Source organism: Neofelis nebulosa, chromosome 9 (assembly GCF_028018385.1).
Source record: "Neofelis nebulosa isolate mNeoNeb1 chromosome 9, mNeoNeb1.pri, whole genome shotgun sequence".
NCBI classification, from domain to species: domain Eukaryota; kingdom Metazoa; phylum Chordata; class Mammalia; order Carnivora; family Felidae; genus Neofelis; species Neofelis nebulosa.
This window is the reverse complement of record NC_080790.1, coordinates 125,272,679-125,297,284: the sequence shown is the minus strand read 5'-3', so window position 1 is coordinate 125,297,284 and position 24,606 is coordinate 125,272,679. Positions and strand designations below refer to the sequence as shown.

The 24,606-nt window shown below is 50.6% G+C and overlaps 1 protein-coding gene across 1 annotated transcript in view; it reads left to right on the top strand.

Annotated features, from left to right (window-relative positions):
- Positions 1-24,606, top strand: part of JPH2 (junctophilin 2) — a 69,915-nt gene that overhangs the window by 20,999 nt on the left and 24,310 nt on the right. Inside the window, exon 2 of the mRNA XM_058685697.1 lies at positions 1,479-2,274. Within this exon, the coding sequence (XP_058541680.1) occupies positions 1,479-2,274 (796 nt within the window). The remainder of the gene's footprint in view (positions 1-1,478; positions 2,275-24,606) is intronic.

Here is a 24,606-nt window from a genome sequence, read left to right as displayed (position 1 = left end):
TGATATGTTAGAAGAGGATACATACTATAGAAAACAGTAGATAAGGGGTAGATAAGGGTGCTTGTGCTCAAGCAGATGGCAATTTTAAATAGGGTGGTCAGGATAGGCCTCACTGAGCAGAGACATGAAGCGTATCTGGAGGGAAGGAGTTCCAAGCAGAGATAACGGCCAGTGCAAAGGCCCGAATGGGAGCATGCCTGTTGGGTTGAGCTTAGGAATCCCTTACCTGGACGGCCGTTTCAGTTCCCTAGCCATCCTGGGCATTTGCTGGGAAGAAGGCCATTTGGGGCCTTTTTTGGTTAACCAGGGTAAAGTATCAGCTCGTGTTAAAACAAAGGCTCTGAATTTTCCCCCTCAACTCCGTGAACACTATGGCAGATACTGTCCTGCATGCTGAAGGCATAAAGATGAAGGCAGGGAGCTGGCTTTCGGCAGGCTACTCACATAGGCTCTTGTTCCCAGGAGCTCACGTGCTCACACCGATGGACACACAAGGCCTGCACTGATGATACCTCCTTGTACATGCCATTATCCTGTACACACACGGTCTTACATGGTCTCAGTTTCCCTGCTGCCCACAACCTCATACACTCAGCCTCAAGTGCCACGTGTTATTCTGTGCTTTAACACTCAGACAGCCTTGCATACTTAGAACATCTCACATCCCCATGATGTCACCTCCACAGGAACTTGGGCACTTACCCCACCTTGCACGCTATGATGACTACGCGCATGCATTTAACCTCACACATAGATAGATGTACCTGCTCCCACAAGTCCGCACGCTTTGAACCTCTACTGGTTTTGCACCCTCACTCAATTTTGCCTTTCCTTTCATACTCAAGACCTCAAATACTCGCATGACCTTACGTTACATCTCATTACATCACACTCATGTGATCTCGGTCACCCTCTGCGCACACACTGCCTCGCACACTCATGATCTGACAGGCTTCCAGGACCCTGCACACTCCCACAAATGCAAATATTCACACTAGGGCACAAACTCACTGTCTTGCCCACTCATGCTCTTGCACAATCTGTGCACTCATTCAAATTCACACTCACCGAACCTCATCTGCTCGGGCAACTTCGCACTTTAAAAATGACTCACCCCGCCTGGCACACTCGTGACCTTGCTGTGTTCCTACCAACAGGAATATTCACACCATCCCGCAGACTCCTTTTGGCCACTCACTCGTTTAACCGCACGCACTCCGGGGCCTCGCCCGCTCACGCAGCGTCACACGCTGACGCCCACTCGCGCGACCCCACTGTGGCCGCCGGGAATAGTCCCGCCACTGCGCTGCGCAGAGGGCGGTCGCACTTCTCTGTCCTCGCACCCTCACGGACCACGCGCCCCCTCCCCCCCGCGTCGCCCGCCCTCCCACCCGCGCGCTCGTAGCCCCGGCCCGCCTCGCCCGGCGCCCGCAGGGCCCTCCCAGCCGCCCACTGACGCGCCCTCTCCTCGCCCGCAGGGACCTACCAGGGCCAGTTCACCAACGGCATGCGCCACGGCTACGGCGTGCGCCAGAGCGTGCCCTACGGGATGGCCGTGGTGGTGCGCTCGCCGCTGCGCACGTCGCTCTCGTCCCTGCGCAGCGAGCACAGCAACGGCACGGTGGCCCCGGACTCGCCCGCGTCGCCCGCCCCCGACGGCCCGACGCCGCCCCCGGCCGCCATCCCGCGCGGCGGCTTCGCGCTCAGCCTGCTGGCCAACGCCGAGGCGGCGCGGGCGCCCAAGGGCGGCGGCCTCTTCCAGCGGGGCGCGCTGCTGGGCCGGCTGAGGCGCGCGGAGTCGCGCACGTCGCTGGGCAGCCAGCGCAGCCGCGTCAGCTTCCTCAAGAGCGACCTCAGCTCCGGCGCCAGCGACGCCGCGTCCACCGCCAGCCTGGGCGAGGGCGCCGAGGGCGCGGAGGGCGCCGACGAGGCCGCGCCCTTCGAGGCCGACATCGACGCCACCACCACCGAGACCTACATGGGCGAGTGGAAGAACGACAAGCGCTCGGGCTTCGGCGTGAGCGAGCGCTCCAGCGGCCTCCGCTACGAGGGCGAGTGGCTGGACAACCTGCGCCACGGCTACGGCTGCACCACGCTGCCCGACGGCCACCGCGAGGAGGGCAAGTACCGCCACAACGTGCTGGTCAAGGGCACTAAGCGCCGCGTGCTGCCGCTCAAGAGCAGCAAGGTCCGCCAGAAGGTGGAGCACAGCGTGGAGGGTGCCCAGCGCGCCGCCGCCATCGCGCGCCAGAAGGCCGAGATCGCCGCCTCCAGGTAGGCCCCCGGGGGCTGGGCGCAGGTGGGGTGGGCCCCGCCGGGGAAGGGGGTCCCGGGGGCAGGGCGACCCTGGAGGCCCGGTCTCCAAGGCTGTTCTGCTTCTTTCACCGTCAGGGCTTCTCCCCGACCTTTAGAGAGTTAACTGGAGGTGCTTCTGGTCCCCTGTCCATCCACCCATTCATCCAACCCTTCCGTTCATCCAGCCTTTCTAAGAGCCACCTGGACGACCATCTCTTCACCCCAACCACCCACTCCACTTTCTGATTACACATTCAACCCCCAGCCACCCGTCCAGCCACCCAGTCATCCACTCATTCTCCCAGCCCCTTCATTCACCTAACTTCTCAACTACCCTCCTGAACAACTCCTCCATTAGGCCAACCACCTCCAGTCACTCAGCCTCTCTAACATCTACCTGGACAACCACCCACCCACCCAACCACTTCCTCCTCCACCCCTACCCACCCATCCAACTTTCTATCCTTTTACCCACCCAACCCTCTAATCATCCACCTGTCCACCCAACCGCCTAGACACCCACCCATTCAACCACCCATCCACCCCTTATTCACCAGCCACCCATGTTCACTCACCTATTACTTCTATCCGCCAAGCCACCCATCTTTTGATTGATTATTATTATTATTATTATTATTATTATTTTAATTTACATCCAAGTTAGCATGCAGTACAATAATGATTTCAGGAATTGAATCCAGTGATTTATCCCCTATGTATAACACCCAGTGCTCATCCCAACAGATGTCTTCCTTAGTGCCCCTTACCCATTTAGCTCATCCCCCCGCCCACAACCCCTCCAGCAACCCTGTTTGTTCTCTATACTTAAGAGTCTCTTAATGTATTTTTGCTTCCCTTCCCTTATGTTCATCGGTTTTGTATTTTAAGTTCCTCATATGAGTGAAGTCATCTGATATTTGTCCTTCTCTAATTTCACTTAGCATAATACCCTCTAGTTCCATCCATGTAGTTGCAAATGGCAAGATTTCATTTTATCTCCGAGTAATATTCCAGTGTGTGTGTGTGTGTGTGTGTGTATATATATATATATATATATATACCACATCTTCTTTATCCATTTGTCCATCGATGGACATTTGGGCTTGTTCCATACTTTGGCTATTGTTGATAGTGCTGCTATAAATGTTGGAGTGCATGTACCCCTTCAAAACAGCACACCTGTATCCCTTGGATAAATGCCTAGTCGTGCAATTGCTGGGTCTTAGGGTAGTTCTATTTTTAATTTTTTGAGGAAGCTCCACACTGTTTTCCAGAGTGGCTGCACCAGTTTGCATTCCCACCAGCAGTGCCAACAGGTTCCTCTTTCTCCTCATCCTCGCCAACATCTGTTGTTGCCTGAGTTGTTAATGTGAGCCATTCTGACAGGTGTGAGATGGTATCTCATTGTGGGTTTGATTTGTATTTATTTCCCTGATGATGAGTGATGTTGAGCATTTTTTCCTGTGTCTGTTAGCCATCTGGAGGTCTTCTTTGGAAAAGTGTCTATTCATGTCTTTTTCCCATTTCTTCACTGGATTATTTTTTTTTTTGGGTGTTGAGTTTGATAAGTTCTTTATAGATTTTGGATACTAACCCTTTACCTGATATGTCATTTGCAGGTATCTTCCGCCATTCTGTTGGTTGCCTTTTGGTTTCGCTGACTGTTTCCTTTGCAGTGCAGAAGCTTTTTATTTTGATGAGGTCCCAATAGTTCATTTTCGCTTTTGTTTTCCTTGCCTCCGGAGATGTATTGGGTAAGAAGTTGCTGCGGCTGGCAGAGTCAAAGAGGGTTTGCCAACTTTCTCCTCTAGGATTTCTCTAGCAATCCTCTAGGATTCCTGTCTTACGTTTAGGTCTTTCATCCATTTTGAGTTTCTTTTTGTGTATAGTGTAAGAAAGTGGTCCAGGTTCATTTTTCTGCATGCCACTGTCCGGTTTTCCCAGCACCATTTGCTGAAGAGACTGTCTGTATTCCGCAGGATATTCTCCCGCTTTGTCAAAGATTAGTTTGCCAGACGTTTGTGGGTCCATTTCTGCACCAAGCCACCCATGTTAACATCCATCCATGCATTCATTCACTTAGCCACCTCCGTTCACCAAATCTTCTCCATTTATCCAACCACCCCCATCACCCAGCCATGCTTCCATCCACTGAAACAACGTCCGGTCCCACCCACCTACCCAGTCACGCAAGCACCCATCTATCATCCGTCTATCCGACCCCCTCCAGTGTCCAACTGTAACTTCCACTCACTCAGCTGCTATCACCCATCCATCTACCAGCCCTGTGTCCAGGTACAACCAGGCACAACCTGTATCCATTCAGCAACCACCCTTTCATTCACGTTCAGATCCCTCCATGTCTTCTCATTGTACTTCGGAAAAGGTTCTAATGTTGTCTTCAAACATTTATAGCTCTTGCTGTGCACATGGCACTATTTTAGTAGTTTATAAATATTGACTCATTTCATTTCCTTAAGGACTTTATAAGATGGGTACTATTTTTATTTACATTTTACGGATTGGCTAAATGAGGCTTAGAGAGATAAAGTGACTTGTTCCAAATCACCCAGGTGGTGAGTGGCTCTTCATAAATCTGGTTCCTACACTTCTATTTAGCCCCCTTCCCTTCCCTTTGCTTTCCTTCCCTTCCCTTTCCTTCTTTCTTTTGAGAGAGAGAGAAAGAGTGTGAGCGGGGGAGGGGCAGAGAGAGGGAGACAGAGGATCAGAAGCAGGCTCCTCTCACTGTCAGCGCAGAGCCAGACCGTGGGGCTCGGACCCACGAACCACAAGATCATGACCTGAACTGAAATCAGGAGTCGGACGCTTAACCGACTGAGCCACCGAGGCGCCCCATCTTGTTGCCCATCTAATTCCTACTCTTCCTTCAGGTCAAGCCTGACTCCCTTAGAGGGCTGATGAAACCCAGTCCCTGTCACTTAACTGCATGGACGTTTTCTTAGAACATCTTGCAGTTGCAGCTATATGCTGCTCATGGGATTTGGTTTTAGCCTGCCATTTATAAAGGGCTCCTTATGGGCCGGTCACTGTGCTGAGACCTTTACTTAACTGAGACCTTATATTAACTCACTTAATCTTTGTAACATCTCAAAAAGGTAGGTACTGTTATTATTGCCGTCTCACAAATGTGGACTGAGCTGCAGGGACATCAGCGGGTGTGACAGGACAGTGGTGAAAAGCATTTGTCTGTCCTGGTGCCCATGACAATCCTGCTGGTGGCTCTAAATGGCCTGGGCTGGAGGCTGTGGCTCTTTGGTCTTCAGGGTTAAGCCAACCTAAGACCAAATCCCGGATCTGTCCTCTGTTAGCTGAGACCTGGGTGGATCAGTTTGCCTGTCCCAGCTTGAGTTTCCCCACCTGTGGTACCGCTATTTCTTTGTTGTATGTTCTTGGCCAAGTCCGTTTTCTTCTTCAACCTCTATTGTGTCATCTTGAAAAATAAGGTTAGTCTGAGGGTTCACAAAGACAGTGCAGGTCCTGTGGTTTACAGCCCTGTCACGGGGCGAGTTCTCCTGGGAGCCGAGTTTGAGGTGGAGATCAGGGTACAGCAAGTTTATGGGGAGGACTCAGGATCAACATTTGTAGGGAAGGGAAGGAAGCTGGATTGGGCAGGAGACGCTGGGCTGCAGTGCAGTCCCTACAAAGGCCTCAGCCAACCACGAGGGGTACGCTGCTGTGGAGATGACCTTCAGAGCTGTCCCTAATTGAGGTGAGGTCGCTGGATCTTTACACCCTCTGCATTGGGTGCAGCTACCTTCCAGAAAGGGGTGTGAGGGGCACCTGGGTGGCTCAGGCGGTTAGGCATCCAACTTTGGCTCAGGTCATGACCTCACAGTTTGTGGGTTCAAGCCCCGCATCGGGCTCTTTGCTGACAGCTCAGAGCCTGGAGCCCGCTTCGGATTCTGTGTGTGTGTGTCTCTTTCTCTGCCTCTCCCCGAATCACACTCTGTCTCTCTCTCTCTCTCTCTCAAAAATAAACAAACATTAAAAAAAGAAAGAAAGAAAGAAAGGGGTGTGAGCTGGGGCTGGACGGTTCTGTTCAGCCAAGGGCAATCCCTGGACAGGGCTGACAGCCAGTATCACTCTGAGTGGCCGAGAGGAGGAGAGGAGAAATAAGTCCTTCAGTCCCGAAGGGGAAACTGGGTGGCGCATCACAGTATCTGCCACAGTGTGGGACACCCAGCAAGGGCTCAGTAAGCATTACTAGTCACTGTCGTCATTTAGTGAATTCATTATACAGATGTGGAAACTGAGGCCCAGGAAGGAACATAATATGCCGGAGACCGCCTGGCAAGCAAATGAGAGAACGAAGGCTTCAGCCCCGACGTTTCTGATTCTAAAAAGCTTTAAACAACACGTCTTGCTTTCTCTGAACTTTGTGAACTTTAAATTGCTGTGAATGTGTGAGCAGTTAGTAGCATTAAGACAGAAAGATGGTATTTTTAAATCTTCAGAAAAGTACCCATACTCTCTGCCCAGTTTCCGCTAGTGTTAAGTTCTTACATTATCGTGATACATTGGTCAAAGCCAACACTGGTACCTTACTATTTATTAAACTCTAGACTTCGTTTGAATTGTACTGGTTTTTCCACTGCTGTCCGTTTCCTGTTCCTGGGTTCCATCCGGTGTCCAGCATTGCCGTTGTTGTGTCTCTTTAGTCTTCTCTGGTCTGGGACAGTTTTTCAGCCTTCCTTTGTTTTTTACGACCTTGACAGTTTTGAGAACTACCAGCCGGGTGTTTTGTAGAATGTCCCTTGGTTTGATGTTTGTCTCATCGTTAGACGGAGGTTATGGGTTTTGGGGAAGAAGAATGTAGAGGTGAGGTGTCCTTATCACATCATATCAGGACACATGGTCTCAACATGACTTGTCACAGATGATGTTAACCTTGATCACCTGGTGTCTTACCATTTCCCCCTTCCCACACTCTGTTCTTTGGAATGCAGACACTAGGTTCAGTCCACACCTCAGAGGGAGAAAGTTCTGGAATGAAGCTCCAGAGGGAGGAGTATCAACATACATTAGCTGGAACTCTTCTGGAAGGAAGATCTGTCCCTTCCTCCAAAGGGAACATTTTAAATTATTACGCCAAGCGTGTATTGTTATGGCAGGCATAAACCAGCACTGTCCTGGGCCACCCTGGGACGTGGCAGAGCTCACAATAGGTAAGAGCTTGGGCTCTTGATTTGGGAGATCATGAGTTAGAGTTCTTGCTCCTCTACTGCAGAGCTGTGTGACTTTGCCCAGATTGCTTCGCCACTCTGAACCCCGGATCTTCTTCCCTCCTAGAGTTGTTTTGAGCAGTAGATGAGCTAATGCCTATAAAACGTCTGGTGCAGAGAAGCCAGGAGCCAAAGCAATCATGGTCATCATCTAACATGTTTGGTTTGGAAGGTGAGGAAAGGGAAGCTGGGGAAGAAGGAGGGGTTTCCCCTGAGCTCTTCCCTGCTGGGGGCAAAATCTCGCCGTCTCTGCCCCCCTTGCTTTCCCTGACCTCCTTGTCCTTTCTGCCAAATCCTGTGCCCTTGAATGTGACGAGCTCTGTTGGAGCTGCCAGGCCCAGACTGGGAACTGAGTCTTGGGAGTGAGAAGGTAGTATCTGGCTTCTTCTACAAGGTCTGCCAGGAGGGGAGCGCAGGGAAGATTTGGATTCCTTGTGGGTCTAGGGAACACATCCTGTATGCCTACAGGGCTGTTGCCATGTGGGGGGGCAGCTCCCTGGCTCCGTTTGAAGCTCAGACTGAATTTCCAATTAAGGGAATCTTTGGGTTAGGAGGGAAAGCAGGGTTGTCTCCCTCACAGGGGTTTTGGTGAGTAATCGAGCTGCAGAGCAACAGGGGGCATCCCCAGCAGCCACCAGACTCCTCGGCCCAGGCAGACCTGGGGTTTCTCTCTGTTGTGGCCTCAAGTTCCTGGTCCTGGGCTTCCATGGATCTTGTCAGCTCAGATTCTAGGATTGGGGTAGCTTTTCCAGGGGGAAGAGAGAAAGTGGAGAAAGCATGTCCCCCTAAAGTGGGCTATGGACTGAAAAAGATTCTAGACCTGCAGCCACCGATAGGGTAGTCTCTCGGTGGCTGCTGAGCTCTTGAAATGGGGCCGATCTGAACTGAGATGTGCTATTAAGGGAGAAATGCACTTACTGGGTTTTGGAGACATAGCAAGAAAAAAAGTATAAAATAATTTTATATTGATTTTTCATATCGATTGCATGTTGAAATGATTCTTTAGATATATTGGGCTGGGTAGAATGTATCATTATATTATTATTAAGTTAATAATGTTAGTAACATAATTATTAAATTAATTTCATCTGTGTCATTTTACTTTTTTGAATGTGGCTGTTAGAAAATTTAAAAATTACGTATGTGATTCACATTGTATTTTTATTGGACAGTTTTGCTCTAGACCCATCCAGGGCTCCAGGAGATAGTCCAACCCCTTCCCTGCCCAGATGGGAGAGTCACAGTAAGAAAGGGACAAAGAAATACCTGTGGCCACTAAGTGGTCGAGGGGGAACTAGCCTCAGGTCTTCTGATTTTGTGGCTAAAAACTTAAAAAAAACTTTTTTTTAATGTTTACTTATTTTTGAGAGAGAAAGAGACAGAGCGTGAGTGGGGGAGGGGCAGAGACAGAGACAGAGACAGAGACAGAATCCAAAGCAGTCTCCAGGCTCTGAGCTGTCAGCACAGAGCCTGACATGGGGCTTGAACCCATGAACAGTGAGATCATGACTTGAGCTGGAGTCGAGTACTTAACTGACTGAGCCTCCCAGGAGCCACTAAAAATTCTTTTTGTAATGCCTTTTAAGGTTATAGATCCTGGTGGAGGGAAGCTGTATGTTTGGGGAGTGCCTGAATGTTTCTGGTTGTCATGCCAACTCTGTGATGATAAATGGCTCCCTTCCATAAGGAGCACAGGGAGTGAGGGGTTAAGAGTGCTGCTTTGGTCTTGTGTTTTGCTTGCTTTATCTTATCTCCAGACTTCAGTTCTCTCATCTCTAAAAGGAAAATAATGATACTACCTTAAGTCAGAGACTGCACGTGAAGCACTCAGCACAGGACTGGAAGAGGAAGAGCCCAGTAAATGTTAGCTGCTTGGTCATCGTAGTATTCTTGTTCTTGTTCCTGCTCTTGTGTCCCTAGGGCAGAGCCAGGGGCTGGCCCTACAGGAGTTCTCAGCTGCCGCAGGGTGTGAGGTTTGGAACACCTCAGGTTTTGTGCATGATGGCATCAGTGTGGCCCTGAGGACAGGACCTACTGAGTGGGCCTGCCTTCTGCTCCTCTGCTCCTCCCTTGACTGGCCCTGGAAGTTCCCCAGTTGAGTGTAAGGTTAGACCTGGTTTGCAGGTTCCTGGGAGGTGATGTGTCGGGTGAGCAGGAGCGTGTGTGTTATGGTGGCTAAGAGTTCGGACTGTGATGTTGAATGGACCCAGGTTTGAATCTGGGTTCAGCTTCCTATAAGCAGTGTGACCCTAGGCAAATTACCTCACCGCTCTGAAACTCACATTCCTCTTCAGTCAAGTGCGAATTAAATTGAATCCTTCTTCAAAGTGTTGTTGAAGAGAATAAAAAAAAAAGTAGCCCACGTAAAGGGCCTATGTGTTGAAGGCGTGCAAGGTAGTATAAGCTTTACTGTGAATCATGCATCATTCTGTACTAATCTAAGCGTCTTCCCTGAGAATGAAATTGCCCTGAGGGAAAGCCCCATCTTCTGTCACAGTCCTTAGAACTGTGTTTCTGAAACTTGCCCCTTGTGCATGCCACCATCCCAATTCTTGGTACATCCCATCCCCTTTCTACTTACTTTCTTAATATCTTTCTTTAGATCAACTTACTTAAAAGTACTTATATATGTTTATTGAAAAGGAAGACTTTCTAATCACTGTTGAAAATGGAAAACCAATATCATGTTCTGAAACAGAGGTCAAACTGTTACTACCAAAGGTGCTTAAACCGGAAGTCTGCTCTCTTTTTGTTAAAGAGAGACATTGGCAAGAGATTGACAGGTATGAAAGACCTATATGCGCCTGGCCAAGGTTTGTCCTAGACCAACAAGACACATGGGTCTGGCCCTGTTTCCGGCTGGGGCTTTGCACCTGCCAACCCTCATTGCCAGAACCACCAGGGTATGCAGACCCAGGGGGAAGAGGGCCTGGCCTTGGACCAGGTCTAAGGGAGGATGTTGGCAATTTGTTTATTTCATTTTCAATTGACAAACATCCATGTAGTCCTTATTTCTGAGGGCCAGGCAGGATCCTGAGTACCTTATGTGTGTTAACTTAGTTAATCCGCAAAACAACCCTATGAAGAAGGTACTATTTTACCACTTTACAGATGAGGAAACTGAGGCACAGACAGGTTAAGTATCTTAAATATAGTCATTCAGCTGAGTAATGGCAGAACTGGGAACTGACACCCCAGAACCAGAAGACCTGGTTCTAGAATGCTCTTAACTATTATCTGACCTTTGGCAGGTTTTCTTTCACATACTGATTAGCACTTACTCTTTGCCAGGTTTGTGCTGGGGCACAGGGCACCCAGTGGACCAGTGTGGTCAGCATCCTCTGGGGACTCATAGCTTAGTGGCAAAGACAGACAGGGCTTCAGCACAGCCCATCGTGGGTTGGAGGGAGGTCCAAGGAAAGAACTGCCCCGGGGGTGGTCTGGGAAAGCTCCCTGCAGGTGTTGGGTGACTCTGGCTGGGAGTTTGCCGGATGGAGAAGAGGGAGAGAAAGGTCGCTTCAGGTAGAGGCACGGAGGTGGGAACGTGTGTGGTGTATTTTGGGAGCAGTGAGTCATGGGGAGCTGGAGCGGGCGGGGAATAGACTGGAGGAGATAAGGCTGGGAAGGCAGCCGAGGGCCAGGGTAGGACGGGCTGTGAATGCCAGCTTGAGGAGTGTCAGACGTGCGGTGTGCGGGCACTGCTCTAGGTGCCCAGCTGAATTCACTCATCTCATGCTAATGGTGGCACATGGAGATTTCTTTAACATGCTTCAAGTCACACAGCTAGTAAGTGCTGGGGCGGAGATTCTGGCCCCAGCGTCTGCATCATCCTCCACCATACTACCATTTCACATACAGCGAACTTCTCTCTCCTTTTTCTTTTTTCCTTTTCTTTTTTTTACATTGCTCAGAACAACATACTTGTTAAAATTAAATGATATTCAGAATAATAAAAGATAAAAAAGGAATCAAACCCCTCTCCTACTTCTGTCTCAGCCACACCTCCGGCGTGACCATTGTTAAGCGTTCACTTACAGCCCTCTTCCTCTTACCTATTCTGAGTTTGTTGTTTTTCTTTTGCAACGAGGATTACCTCTATAATGGTCTTTAGCTTGATTTTTTGGCTTCATGTGTTTTGAGGGTTTTTTTTTTTTCTATCTTCTACACATAAATCTTCCCTGTTCTTAACAGCTGCTTACTATTCCGTCGTTTGGAAATACCATGATTTATTTAACCAGATCTCTCTTGAGGGACATTGAAACCATTTCACGCTTTCACACTGACAAAAAAGGCTGTAGTGAACCTGCTTGGACACATACTGTTGCTCACAGAAGAGTAGGCTGGCGAAAGGGATGGCTTAGCCCGTTCCCTTATTCCATCAGGGACATTCGACCGTCCTTGGAATGCATGGGAAATATGATGCCAGCTAACCCGGGTCTTTGCAAGGAACTGAACTCTTGATGTTCACTGTCAAAATGTGAATATGGTGGTCTCTCTCCTCCAGTACTCAAGGATTTACACAAACAAGCAGAAATCCAAACCATTCCTGTCTAATGTCCCCCCACCATATCTGTTCAATAGATATTTAAGAATAATTGTTGGATTGTTAGCCTACTGGCATGCCCCCCACATCTCTGCCTGTCCTTGCTTGCACAGATCTGCACTTATGGGTTACAGTCCCAGAAGCAGAATTGCCAATTCAAAAAGAATGTGCGTTTTTATCATTACCAGGGCCCCAGTTAACCTCCTAAGGGGTTGCACCAAATTTATACCCTCCCCCCACCACCAGTAGTGCCCAGGAGGGCGGTTTTCCTCAAACTCTCACCAACACCATGTATCATCAGTCTTTTGCATCCTTGCCAAATTATTTGAGCACAATCAGGTGTTCCATAAACCCAGTGACCACCATCAACTACCCATGGTCGTAGAGGCAAAAGTTAGCCCTTAGCTTGCCTCTTGAGGTTCCTCCTTGGCCTGGGGTTCCATTGAGGGGGATTAAACTCCCTGCAGAAGGTCTTGAGGATGTTGGAAAGGCCCTGACACTCGACTCCTGCCCTCCATCACATCCCTCCTTGGAGAATTGCCAGTGGACAAAATCCCTTTGCTCCCAGAGACTGAAGACTGGGGTGAATGGAATGTCCTGAGTTGTCAGAGCTGGTCTCCTGTGACATACAAGAGGCAGCTGTGACTCCAAGGCCGGCCTCTGAGCTGAGTGGTCTGGGGAGACAGAAGACCTTACTTGGGCCCCTGGCAGCAAGAAGATGTTCAAACTATGAGGCAGTGTACTTGGGGGAGCCAGACCTTCTAAGCTTGGAGAATGGGAAACCAGAGAAAAGACCCAGTGAGTTCCTATCACTCCTCAGAAAAACCCTGTCAGAACTGGACTTTAGGGAGAACACAGCCCAATGTGCCCATGTCACAGACGGGGAAACTAAGGTCTGGAAAGGGATAGGCACCCAACCAGGGGCATGCAGTGAACCAGGGGCAGAGGAAAGAGAGAGAGAGAGAGGCATGGCTGGAGGGCTCTGGTGAAATCTCAGTTGACTTCTGGGTCACATTTAACAAATCAACTAAGAAGAGGACAAGGCTCTGGAAGGTGGAAAGGCATGGTTTTCTCTCCCCTACCCTTAGCCCTTATAAACTAGGCTTGCAGTCCCGTTCCAGAACCTTTCCAGCTTGATTTTTTAGCCTCAATAGCAGAGTCAGAAAACAGGCCCAACAGCCTGCACGTTCAGGAGAAGAATGCTGCTTTCTTTCAATGCAAGTGTTTCCCCACATCCTGTGAAAGGTCTGACCACACGAAGCCAGTGCTTGGCCCCTGACTCTGGCGCTTGAGTGGAGCTCCAGCAGCACAGGGGATGCAAAGGGAAGGCAGTGGCTCGAGGGCTCAGCTCAGGGCTGGGTTTCCTGGGTTCTAGTCCTGGACACTGGCTGGCCGCATGGGCTAGTGACTCCCCTGTACCTCCGTTTCTCTAAGATGGGATCCTGAGAGAACCTGCCTCGTGGGCATATGAGAAGTCAGTGCTTGGCACAGATCAGTGCCCCGTTCCCACACTGTGTGCCAGGCTCTGTGCTGATGCCCTTTATACACACCATCTCATTTAGTCCTCACAGTGAGGTGCTGTTTATATGTAATAAATAACCCATTGTGTAGGCCAGGAAACTAGCCCAAAGGCGTAAAGTAACTGACACAACCAGTCTTTGAATTCTCAGATCGGGACTCTGCCCGCTTAAGCACAGGTGAAAGAGGGGAAGTCCTTCAGCTTCAAATCATTATCCTGCCCATCTGACATTCGGTGCCTGGACCTTGGCACCTGGCTGGCCTTTTGTATGGCAGAGCAGTTGAGGGGATAGGCTGGGAAGATGGGGAAATTGAGGTTCGAATCCCACATTGTTACATGACTGTGTGTCCTTGGTCCTCTCTGAGCCTCTAGAGAGTATGTTCCCAACTGTAGAGTGGGGACAGTGTCAGCCTTGCCTCCTAGGTCATGGTGGGGACTAAATGAGGGGGTGTGCTTAGAGGGTTTGTATGGTCTTGGTGCTCAGCAGGTGCTTGGTGAGTAGAGGCCATGGCCAGTTTTATCATCAGAAACTCAGGCAAGCGGAACATGGAGAGGCCAGCAGGCTCTTCCTCCAAGCTCATCTGTCCCCAAGTGCAAGCCCTTTTGCTCCCCTGGGTTTACAAAGCCCAGTCCAACTTCCACTTGACTTCCTAAGTCCACACCAGTGAGTCCCTGCCATTGGGAGAGTTAAAAATAAAGCCCAGTCTTCAAATCCTTCAAGTAAACACCCAGCTCTCTAAAAATAGTGCCTTTGCAACTGGTCTCCAGAGCCAGGCTGGCCTTGAGGGATAGAACTTGGCGGACCCGGTTCTCACAGTCAGGCAGGCACGGGCCAAGCCTCTATACCACCCCACCTTGCCACCAAGCCTCTGGTCCCAAGGGGGATCCACGTGTCTCCAGCCCCTTTTGCCTGTCTCCACTGCCACCAGCCCGGTGCTGGCCACTAGCCCCTCTTGCTGCAGAACTGTAAGGGCCCCTCAGCAGCTCTTCACTCCTCTTGCTGCTCTGTACTCTTCTCTGCACAACAGTTGGAGTGAGCTTTTGTAAATGTAAGCCTGAGCATGCCACTCTGGTAAGCAAAACTTTCCTGGGGCCCTTAGTTTGGGTTCCCCCAAAAGCAGAGCCTGAGGCAGGGATTTGGGTACAGGTAGTTGATTTGAGAGGTGATGCAGGAAGAAGGTAAGAGGGGTAAGTAGGTAGAGTAGAGACAGGGAAGAAGGAAAAGCCAGTCTGAGGGTGTATTGCTGAGGCATTACTACAGGCCACAGGGAATGGATGGGCTGGGACCTTAGTACAGAACACCCCCCAGATTGTCACCTGAAGGATGGAGGGTGGGTGGACAAAGCATGGCCCACCCACTCCAGCCCCCCAGTCCCTGAAGATTTCCCCTGGGGGTATAAATCCTTGTCTACTTCCTGGTGTGCTTGCACTTGGGGTGGGGTTGAAGGGGCCTCCTGCAGCATAAGAGCAGGCTCCGGGCAGAAAGCAGAAAGCTGTGCTTGGGTGAGACACCAGCAGTGCCAGGGGAATGTGTGTAACTTCCCTCCACAGCAGCAGGTGAAATTAGGAGAACACTGAAGAGATGTGATATGGGCATCAGGGATGTCTGCTTCTGGGAGAAATTGCAGATTTCTTTCTTTGGCCCATAAGCCCCTTCCTGTCTGGCTCCAGCTGACCCACCAGCCCCATCTCACGTGCTCTCCCTGTCACCCAGCCTCAGCCACAGTTCCTCCAAAGGGTTCTTCTCTTTTCTGCCTCTGGTCCTTTGCATATACTGTTCATGTTGCCTGAAATGGCCCTTACTCTTTAGCTTGCTAACAACACCTTCTCATTCATCAGGCCTCACTCAGATCAAATGTTGCTTCCTCTGAGCTCTCTTCTGGTTCGGCTTCCCTGTGTTATGTGCCCCTGCTTCAACTGCAGCCCTCCTGCCATTGTCTGTATCCATCCTGTGTTCTCTGCTAGGTTGTATACTCCTTGAGGGTAGGGGTCCTGCCTGCCGTGTTCACTGCCCAGTACCAGCACCTGTCGTGGCACCCAGCACGTAGTGGGGCTCAGGAGGTGTTGCTGACTAAGGTTAGGTCACAAACATCTCATGATGGGAAGGTCTCAACATCTCCATTTGACTCATTAAAGCTCATTTAAGCCTTCAGATACATTCAACAAATGTTTATGGAGCACCTGTTATGTGTCAGGTAGTGTTCTAGGCTCTTGGGCAAGAAAAGCTAAAGATCCTGGCCTTCATGGAGTTGAAATTCTAGTTGAGCAGACAGAAGAAGTAAATTATAGAGCATGGGGTAGGGGGTGAGCCGCCTTGTTACACAAGTGGTCAGGGCAGGCCTCATTGAGAAAGTGACACAAAGGAGTTGAAAGAATCAGCCGGTGGGATGTCTGGGGGAAGAGCAGCCCAGCCACGTGCGGGCAGAGCCAGGAGGAAGCTCCAAGGTGTGCATGCCCTGGTGTCCTCTGGGAACAGCAAGGAGACCAGCACGGCTGATGTGGAGTGGGAGAGGAGATCAGTAGCAGAAGAGGCCAGAGAGGGTGTGGGGCTGGGGCAAGGACAGGTCACTATATCAGCATGGGAGCCACTGGCCACATGTGGCAGTTTAAGTTTATGTTAGTTGAAATGAAATAAATCGAAAGCTCCATTCTTAGGTTGCATTGGGCATGTGTCAAGCCCTGGTAGCTACTGCATTGGACAGCACAGACAGAGTCCATTTCCCCCATTGAAAGCCCTATTAGACAGTGCCTTGGTGGGGCCTGCGACCTTGCCCGTCCATAGCTGGATGCACATCCGGGGGTCCTCTCCTCATCTCCCAGAGTGGGTATGATTAAAGCATGCAAACGCAGACAATGTCAGAATGCCTTTCCCAGCATCCTTGCCAGGTGGACCTTCACTCACTGCTTCTGTATCTCCAGGCAGAGGAGACACCCCTCCTGAGAAGGTCCAGGCCAACTTTGGAGAGCTTTGACTTGGGTTTGCTAAAACCAGAAGAATGTTTTGCCTCTCTGTACCTTCTGAGCATCAGACCCAGTTCTGCCCTTGGGGCCTGTATCAGTTAGAACAGTACTCAGCCGTCGGTGTCAGAACCTGCCTTTAGTGTCTTAGCGTCTGGGCTGACCTTCTCCCATAAGATCAGAGAGGCCATACAAGGCTGTCATGGCAGCCCCGTGATGCCCACAGTGACCTGCCTCCAGCTGTCTTCCCCCCCTGCTCTCCTGAGCATGTGTCTTGTGCCCTCGTCCTCAGAGATGGCCACCACATCCCCTGGCTTCACCTCTGCATTCCAGGGCAGGGGTCACAAGGCAACAACTCCTCTTCATGGGTAAGTAAACCCCACCCCAGGGACTGACATCTCATTCTCCAGAACGGATTGCATGGCCTTCACTGCATGTAAGGAGTCTGGGAAAATGAGTATTTTTAGCCAGACATGTTTCCTAAACAAGATTAGCCTTCTGTTAGTGGGGAGCATGGAGAAAATGGATATTTGGTGAGCAGCTGGCAGTGTCTGCCCTTGACCCACATCCCTGCAGAGATTTAAAAACTGTCTTAACTGCCCCAGGTTCCCTTTCGTTGGCCTCTGCTCTCAGGTCTCCTCACTGACTCCATTTTCCAGGTGGAGAAACAGAGGCACAGACATACATCATCTGGTGTCAGAGCACAGGTTTGGGGGCCGGTCAGACAACACTGGCTCCTTGGGCTGTGGAATGTGGAGGAAAGTAGTTTAGTACTTACTGCTAAGGGTGTTGTGAGGCCCAAACAAGGTAACCCAAGAACTAGCCACAGTGCCTGACACACAGCAGTCACGCTGTAGAGGCAGTTGCTGTCTTTATTATTGTACTTGTTACCGCTCTTACTTCAGTGAGTCCTTCTGGTGGTGTTGAACGAGGAACCAGGGAGCCCGGACCAGGTGAGCTCTCGGCTGGGGTCGCCATGGTGTTCCCATAATGCCAGCAGTCATTCCAGGGAGAGCCTCTCTCTGTACATCTCGAGAAGGGATGTGGGGTGGGGCCACAGAGGAGGAGGGGCTTCAGTGGGATCCATCTCCACAGCCACCTTTGGCCAAGCCACATCCTGTGTGAGGGCTGTCACATTACTGCTGAGCGCCGTTCCCATCAGCCCTGGCTCGGGCAACCCTGTCTGGGAAGGGGGTGTTACCCCAAGGTCGTGGAAGCCCGCTGCCTAAACTGTACCCTGTAGGACTTGCAGCCTTGCTAGAAGCCTGACTAGGGGTGGGGGCCCTTCAGCTCTGACCCACCTGGGAGAGGCTCAGAAATGCCAGAGAAGGGGATTTGTCGGAGGCTAACCTGGGACAGCCCCGCTGAGCTCCAGGCCTGAACAGTCCTTGCCTAATCACCCCAACTGGGGTGGGTACAGAGACAACCATAGTGTAGCAGAAAAGCCACCCTGGACCCTGAATTACTTCTTCCCTTATTTTTTCTTAAATAGGTCACATGTTCCTTTGGTTCAGAACCCCACAGTTACACAAATGTAGAGGGGCACCTGGGCGGCTCACTCAGTTAAGCATTCAGCTCTTAGTTTGGGCTTGGGTCACGATCTCACAGTCGTGGGATGGAGTCCTGAGTCAGGCTCCGAGCTGGCAGCGTGGAACGGGCTTGGGATTCCCTCTCTCTGCCCCTCCCCCACACTTGCATTCACTCACTTGTACCTGCTCTCTTTCTTTCAAGATACATAAACTAAAACAAATTTTTTTTTTTAATGTTGAGTCCATCTCCTCTCCCTGTCCTCCTCGTGAGGACACCTCCACACCCCATGGGCAGCGACTGTTTGCAGTTTCTTTTCTTTCCTTCCAGTTACTTTGTGCATCCCACTATGCAGGTGGGACCCAGGAAATGGACCATGGCTGACCTCCAAAATGGCAGTTTCATACAGTTCCACCTGAGGTGGAAATGCACACTTGGATTCCTATTTCCCTCTTTCTTACACAAAAGATAGCATATCCCGCATACTGTCCTGAACTTTGCTTTCTTCTCTGTGTGTGAATTGGAGATCTTTCCCTAACTTCCAAAATAAAGACCTTGACCAGTTTAACACCTGCATCGTATTCCATTGTATGGCTGGGTCACAATTGATTTAATCAGGCCCCTCATACTTGAACATGATCATCTGGGTAGCTTCCGGAATTTTGCTATGTTCAATAAAGCTGGACACTCACCATTTCTCCCACGGGTCAGTGTATCTCTAGGATAAATTCCCCAAAGGGCAGTGACTGGATCAAAGGCTCTCTGTAGTGGTTGTCCCATTTTATCTTCCCATCCACATTAAATGAGGGCGAGAAGGCCTCTGCCACTGATGTCCTGAATGACCTTGGGCAGGTCCCTGCCCTCTGTGGGTCTGTTTCCTGGAGCACTGAGCTCTCCTTTACTTGTCCTTGGGAAAAATAGCCGACCCAGATTCGTCTCCTTGCTTGGCCTTTCCCATGCCCCAGCCACATGCAGCTATTGTTGCCACAGCTTCTTTGGGAAATGATTTCAGCCCCGGCCAAGGCCACGGCGGCCCAATGAGGTCAGCATGGAAGAGCGGGCAGAGGGACCAGCATGGTCAAAGGCACAGAGGTGTGGCAGCATGGAGTGAGGCAGGGTTTCCCAAATGCCAATCACTGATGGACCTTCCTAAGCCGTGCCGTAACCACGTGCCATCTGGTTATTATTTCCTTGCTGTTTTAAAAATGTTTTTAACTTTCTTAAACCTACATTTATTTTTTTTTTTTTAATTTTTTTTTTCAACGTTTTTTATTTATTTTTGGGACAGAGAGAGACAGAGCATGAACAGGGGAGGTGCAGAGAGAGGGAGACACAGAATCGGAAACAGGCTCCAGGCTCCGAGCCATCAGCCCAGAGCCTGACGCGGGGCTCAAACTCACGGACCGCGAGATCGTGACCCGGCTGAAGTCGGACGCCCAACCGACTGCGCCACCCAGGCGCCCCAAACCTACATTTATTTTTATAAAAGAACTTTTTACATCACCATAAATAGAAATCCAGTGTTAGATAAAAAGTTAGCAAAAAAAGAAAAAGAAAAAAAAGGCGCGTGCACACACACAAGAAGAGAAGAATACAATGGAGCAAAGCATCATTAAACCATCCCTCTGACTGTTGCTCACTGAAAGCTCCGATCAAGACTGCTTGCTACAGTGCACTCTCTGCTAAAAAATGAAAGGTAAGAGACTCATTAAAGACATACAAGCATCAAAGGAGTCTTTCTCATTGATGAAATCAGGACATTTGAATTTGAATTTTATTTTTTTATTTTTGAGAAAGAGAGAGAGAATGCAAGCAGGGAAGGGGCTGAAGACACAGAATTGAGCAGGCTCCAGGTTCTGAGCTGTCAGCACAGAGCCCAATACAGGGCTCAAACTCGTGAACCGTGAGATCATGACCTGAGCTGAAGTTGGACGCTCAACTGACTGAGCCACCCAGGTGCCCCTGAAATTTGAATGTTAAAGAACGTATTACCCGATGAATGTCCTGGTACCACCTATCAGTTTTGGTCCTACCCGTGGTAAGCATTCCACACTTTATAGACATCGGCCTGAAGAGACAGATTTATCCTCTCCCTCCTCCCGGATCCTCAGAAAGAGAGAGGGAAAGTTGATCTTGAAGGGCCTGTGGTCCAGGGACCAGACTCTGTGGAATTCTGGGTGAGAGGCGCCCGAGCTTAGACAGGCTTGCACACAGTAGGCACTCAATGCTTGTCAGTGACTGACTTCTCAGTGAGCCTGAGGGGCTCTTATGAAAGGATGGGCGTTCAGACTAACAGGTACCTTCCTGAATCTTGTGCAGAGAGGACATGGCTTCCTCTTGCTCTGTCCTCCTGTGGCAAATGGTTTACCTCACAGCTGAGTCTTGCTGGGAAAGCACTGGAAGAGGAGCCACACAGAGTGGAGAGGAGGAGCACAGGACCAGCCTCATCTTCTGCCATCTCTTCATTCGTTTGTGGGATGCAGACACGCACACAGGGGAACAGATCAAGCCCAAATTTGTTTCCTGCTCATATAAAATCCAAAACTGGTGCCCTCATTGGTGGGCAGCGCTCTTTCAATTGATTCAGGTGCCCGGACTCCTTGCATCTGTGGCCCCGCCATCTTCTACACTTGGCTTCCAGGGTTGACCTGCTCTTCTGCATCAAGCCAGTGAAAAGGGAGAACACCCGGAAGGATGCAAGTGGGTGGTTTTTATTGGCCAGGCCAGGAAGCAGGGCTTGTCATGTCCTCTCACATTCCATTGGCCAGAATCCAGTCACAGGACCACACCTTCTGCAAGGGAGGCTGGGGAACATCCTAAGCGTGTGCCCAGGAAGAAGAGGAAACCGGCTCGATGAACTGCAAACTGGTCTCAGCTTAGCGAACATGACACTCAAGGTCCTTTATCATCTGCCTCTGTCCTATGTTTTCATTCACTCATGACATTGACATTATCAGGCTGAACTTTTCTCGGTTTCTTAAATTGTGTGTGTGTGTGTATGTGTGTGTTTAGTTTATTTATTTACTGGGGCGGGGAGGGCAGAGAGATGGGGAGGGAGAGAATACCAAGCAGGTTCTGCACTGTCGACACAGAGCCCGATGCAGGGGTCGATCTCACAAAGCGAGAGACCATGACCTGAGCCTAAATCAAGAGTCAGATGCTTAACGGACTGAGCCACCCAGGCCACCCTGTGTGTCTCTTAGTTTTAACACCTCATGTGCCTTGGCTTTCACAGTTCCCTCTATTTAGAACAGCCTTTCCTCACTTCTTCCCTGTCTTCTCTGACTGACCAGCTTACAGGGGTGTGGAGAGCATGACCACAGCCCCAGCCACTCTCCCACCTCCTTCCTAAAGCCGATTGCAGGTTTTCTTTTATGCACCGATGCCACTCCCCGAATTGTCCTGTGATAGATAGGGGATCTATAGTCAGAGATGGAAAACCTCAAGAGCTCTGGCTAGAAAGCTGGGAACCTGTTTCTCAAAGTCGTGGGAACTGTCCCGGGAGGAGGAGGAACACAAGGGTCTGAAAGTGCGGAGACAGTTAACTGTTTTATAGTTCATGTCTGTTCCGAGGAGTCGTGTGCTCAGGAAGTAGCTCTTGGAGGGGCAGGTGGCGAGGGGAGGTGGAGCCTGTTTCCTGGAGGCCGCCGATCTCCGTGGTGTAAATACTGCCACCGTGGCCCATTTCACGCTCCCGAAGTGCAGAGTTGGGAAGACAGGTGACAAGATGGGCTGTCTTGAGCAAGAGCTTGGACGAGCAGTTCCCGTACGGCGGCTCGCCCAGGGCTCAATTCCTCCATCGGCTCTAGGAGCCTGAACATTATCCAAACTAGATTGTTTTCCTGTCGATCTGCTCTATGTGTCTGTCAGCTTCTTATGGCCAGGACGGTGCCCTTTGTGTCCCCCGTTGCACTGTTGGATGCCCGCACGCACGTAGGAGGCACCCAGGAGATGCTTACCGAGGGTGGGCAGGAAAAGGGATGGAACAAGGTGGGGCTGAGGAGCCCAGTGAGGGGGGCCGTTATGCTCTGTGACTTGTTGGCCATGTGAGCTCAGGCGGATCCCTCCCCCCCTGATCTGTTCCAGCCAGGCAGGCCTATCACTGCACAGTAATGATGATGGTAATGTGTCTACATTCAACAAAGTTCTGTTCAGCACCTATTCTGGGCCCGACTCTGTTCTAGGTGCCAGGGATTCTGCAATGAACTAAACATAAAAATCCCTTCCTCGTGGAGCTTACGTCCTATGTTTGCAACATGCCACAAACTGAGTGGGCTTTCACAGGCACTGTCTCATTCAGCTTCCAGAAACCTCGCAGGGCTCCATTTTCCTGCTACAGGAAGTGAGGTGAAATAGAGTCATGTGAGGAGCCGGAAGTCAGTCAGGGCATGGAGGACGAGGATAGGATTTAGACCCCGGCATCTGGTCCCAGGACCTGGTTCTTAGCCATCACATGCCCTTCCCTACCCACAGGGCCCTTTCCTGCCCACCTCTCTGCCTTTGCCCAGGCAGACCCGCGTGCCCTCCCTGGCATGCCCTCTCCACATTGGATCCCTTCCTGTGAACATATCCTTCAGGCCACCTGCAACCTGACTCCTCCCTGATGGCGTCTTTTCTGTGTCTCTGGCCTTGTCTCCAAATCCTTCCTTGTTACCCGGCCAACTGTGGTTGGCCACTAGGAATGGAATCCTTTGCTTCTTTCCTCCCTTGAGACACCTCTTTCTCCTCCCCCTTCACCCCACCACCTCAGGGCCCAGGCATGGACCCCACATGAAGAGTCTAATAAACATCTCTATTAACGCACGGAAATCCTTGACTTTTCCCTTGGACTCTGAGCAAAGTTGCAGCTTTAAATGTCTTCAGGTCTTCCTTGTGTGGGTTATCTATTCTTCCCGAACAGTCTGAATATCAGATCTGTTAGACAAAAGCTCAACAGCCCTTATGTACACCTTCCATGTGCTGGGTCTGCCCAGTGCTGCAGGGCTTACAGAGTAACAGACACAGTCTCCTGTCTCCAGCCTCAGTTGGCACCTTAGTGTGGTCAAGGCTGAGATTACCACACGGCTTCAGGTGCCTGGGACGGTCCTGACTCATGCTAGGTGTAATTATTAGCAGCCTCCCCTTCACCCTCAGCTTCCCTGGTTTGGATAAGCTCTCCAGTCACCCTAAACAAAGCCTCTGACTGCTCTAAGCACATTGCACATTCCAGTGCATGTGACCCTCCCAACCCTATGAGGTTGGTTGTGTTATTCACCCCTTTCAAAGAAGGGGAAACCGAGGGACAGAGTGATAAAAGTAACTTGCTCAGGTCACACAGCTTGGAAGAAGCAGAGCTAGGTTTTGAACCCAGATCATCTGGGGCCAGAGTGTTCTCGCTCAACCACTATCTGAGCATGAACTTTTCTTTTCTTTTTTCTTCTCTTTTCTTTTCCTTTCTTTTCTTTTTTCTTTTTTCCTTTCCTTTCCTTTAACTTTCCTTTCCTTTCCTTTTCTCTTTTTTCTTTTCTTTTTTGAGAGAGAGAGAGAGGATGCAAGTGATCAAGGAGCAGAGAGAGGGGGGGAGAGAGAGAGAGAGAGAGAATCCCTCGAGGGCAGAGAGAGAGAGAGAGGTGGGGCTCATGCTCACCCAAAGTGTGGCTTGTGAGCTCAGATTTTCTAAGAGGTTTTTGTTGATCCTGTGCTCAAGCCCAGATGTGTTCCCCCTCCTCCACCCCACACACTTATCCTAGTCAGGACTCTGCTGTGACACAGTTTTGTGACAGGAGGACAGCAATGGAGCCAGATTCTCCTCTGGAGTCTGGCACAGTGCCTGAGCCAAATAAAATCTCTGGAAATGCTTTTTGAACCAAGGGATGCGATTCTGTAGGACGGGGGCTGGGTTTGGCCCCTCTCTGTGGTTTTTTCCTCCCCATCCTTGTGGTGACAGAGATGCCAGCCCCCAGGAACAGTTGTCGCTGCCTGGAATTCCTTCCCAAGGCTCCTTATCAGTTTTCACAGCAGCCTGGAGTAGGATGAGGGGGGTGTTGGGGACATTCAGGACTGCTCTGGAAAAAGCTGGAATGCCAGAGCCCAAGCCCCACCTGGGGAGGGGCCGGAGGTGGGGGAGGGTGCTGGGCAGGGAGGCCTCAGCTGTCACATTCCTCAGGCTCACAGAAAGCTCTCCTGGGCGCCTTGTCCTTATTTGGGCAGGAGATGTCTGCTGACTCTGGCCTGTGGGATGCCATGACTGGCTGGCTCACCAGGCAGGTTGGGGGGCAGCGGGGGTGGGGGCGTGGGGGCGTGCAGAGCACTCCTGGAACCAGATCAGTGGGCTCTTGGACCAGCAATCCCAATGGAAAGTTCAACCCTTGGGGAGAAAAATCACTCTCTAAGTAATAATTACAAAAATAGTAGCTACCATTCAGGGTACCTATGGTACACAGAGCACTGAGTGAAGCCAGTCTGTAACCTCCAGGGGGTAAATGTCTCCTACTCATGGCTATACTCCCAGATCTACCCCAGGACCTGGCACACAGTTGGGG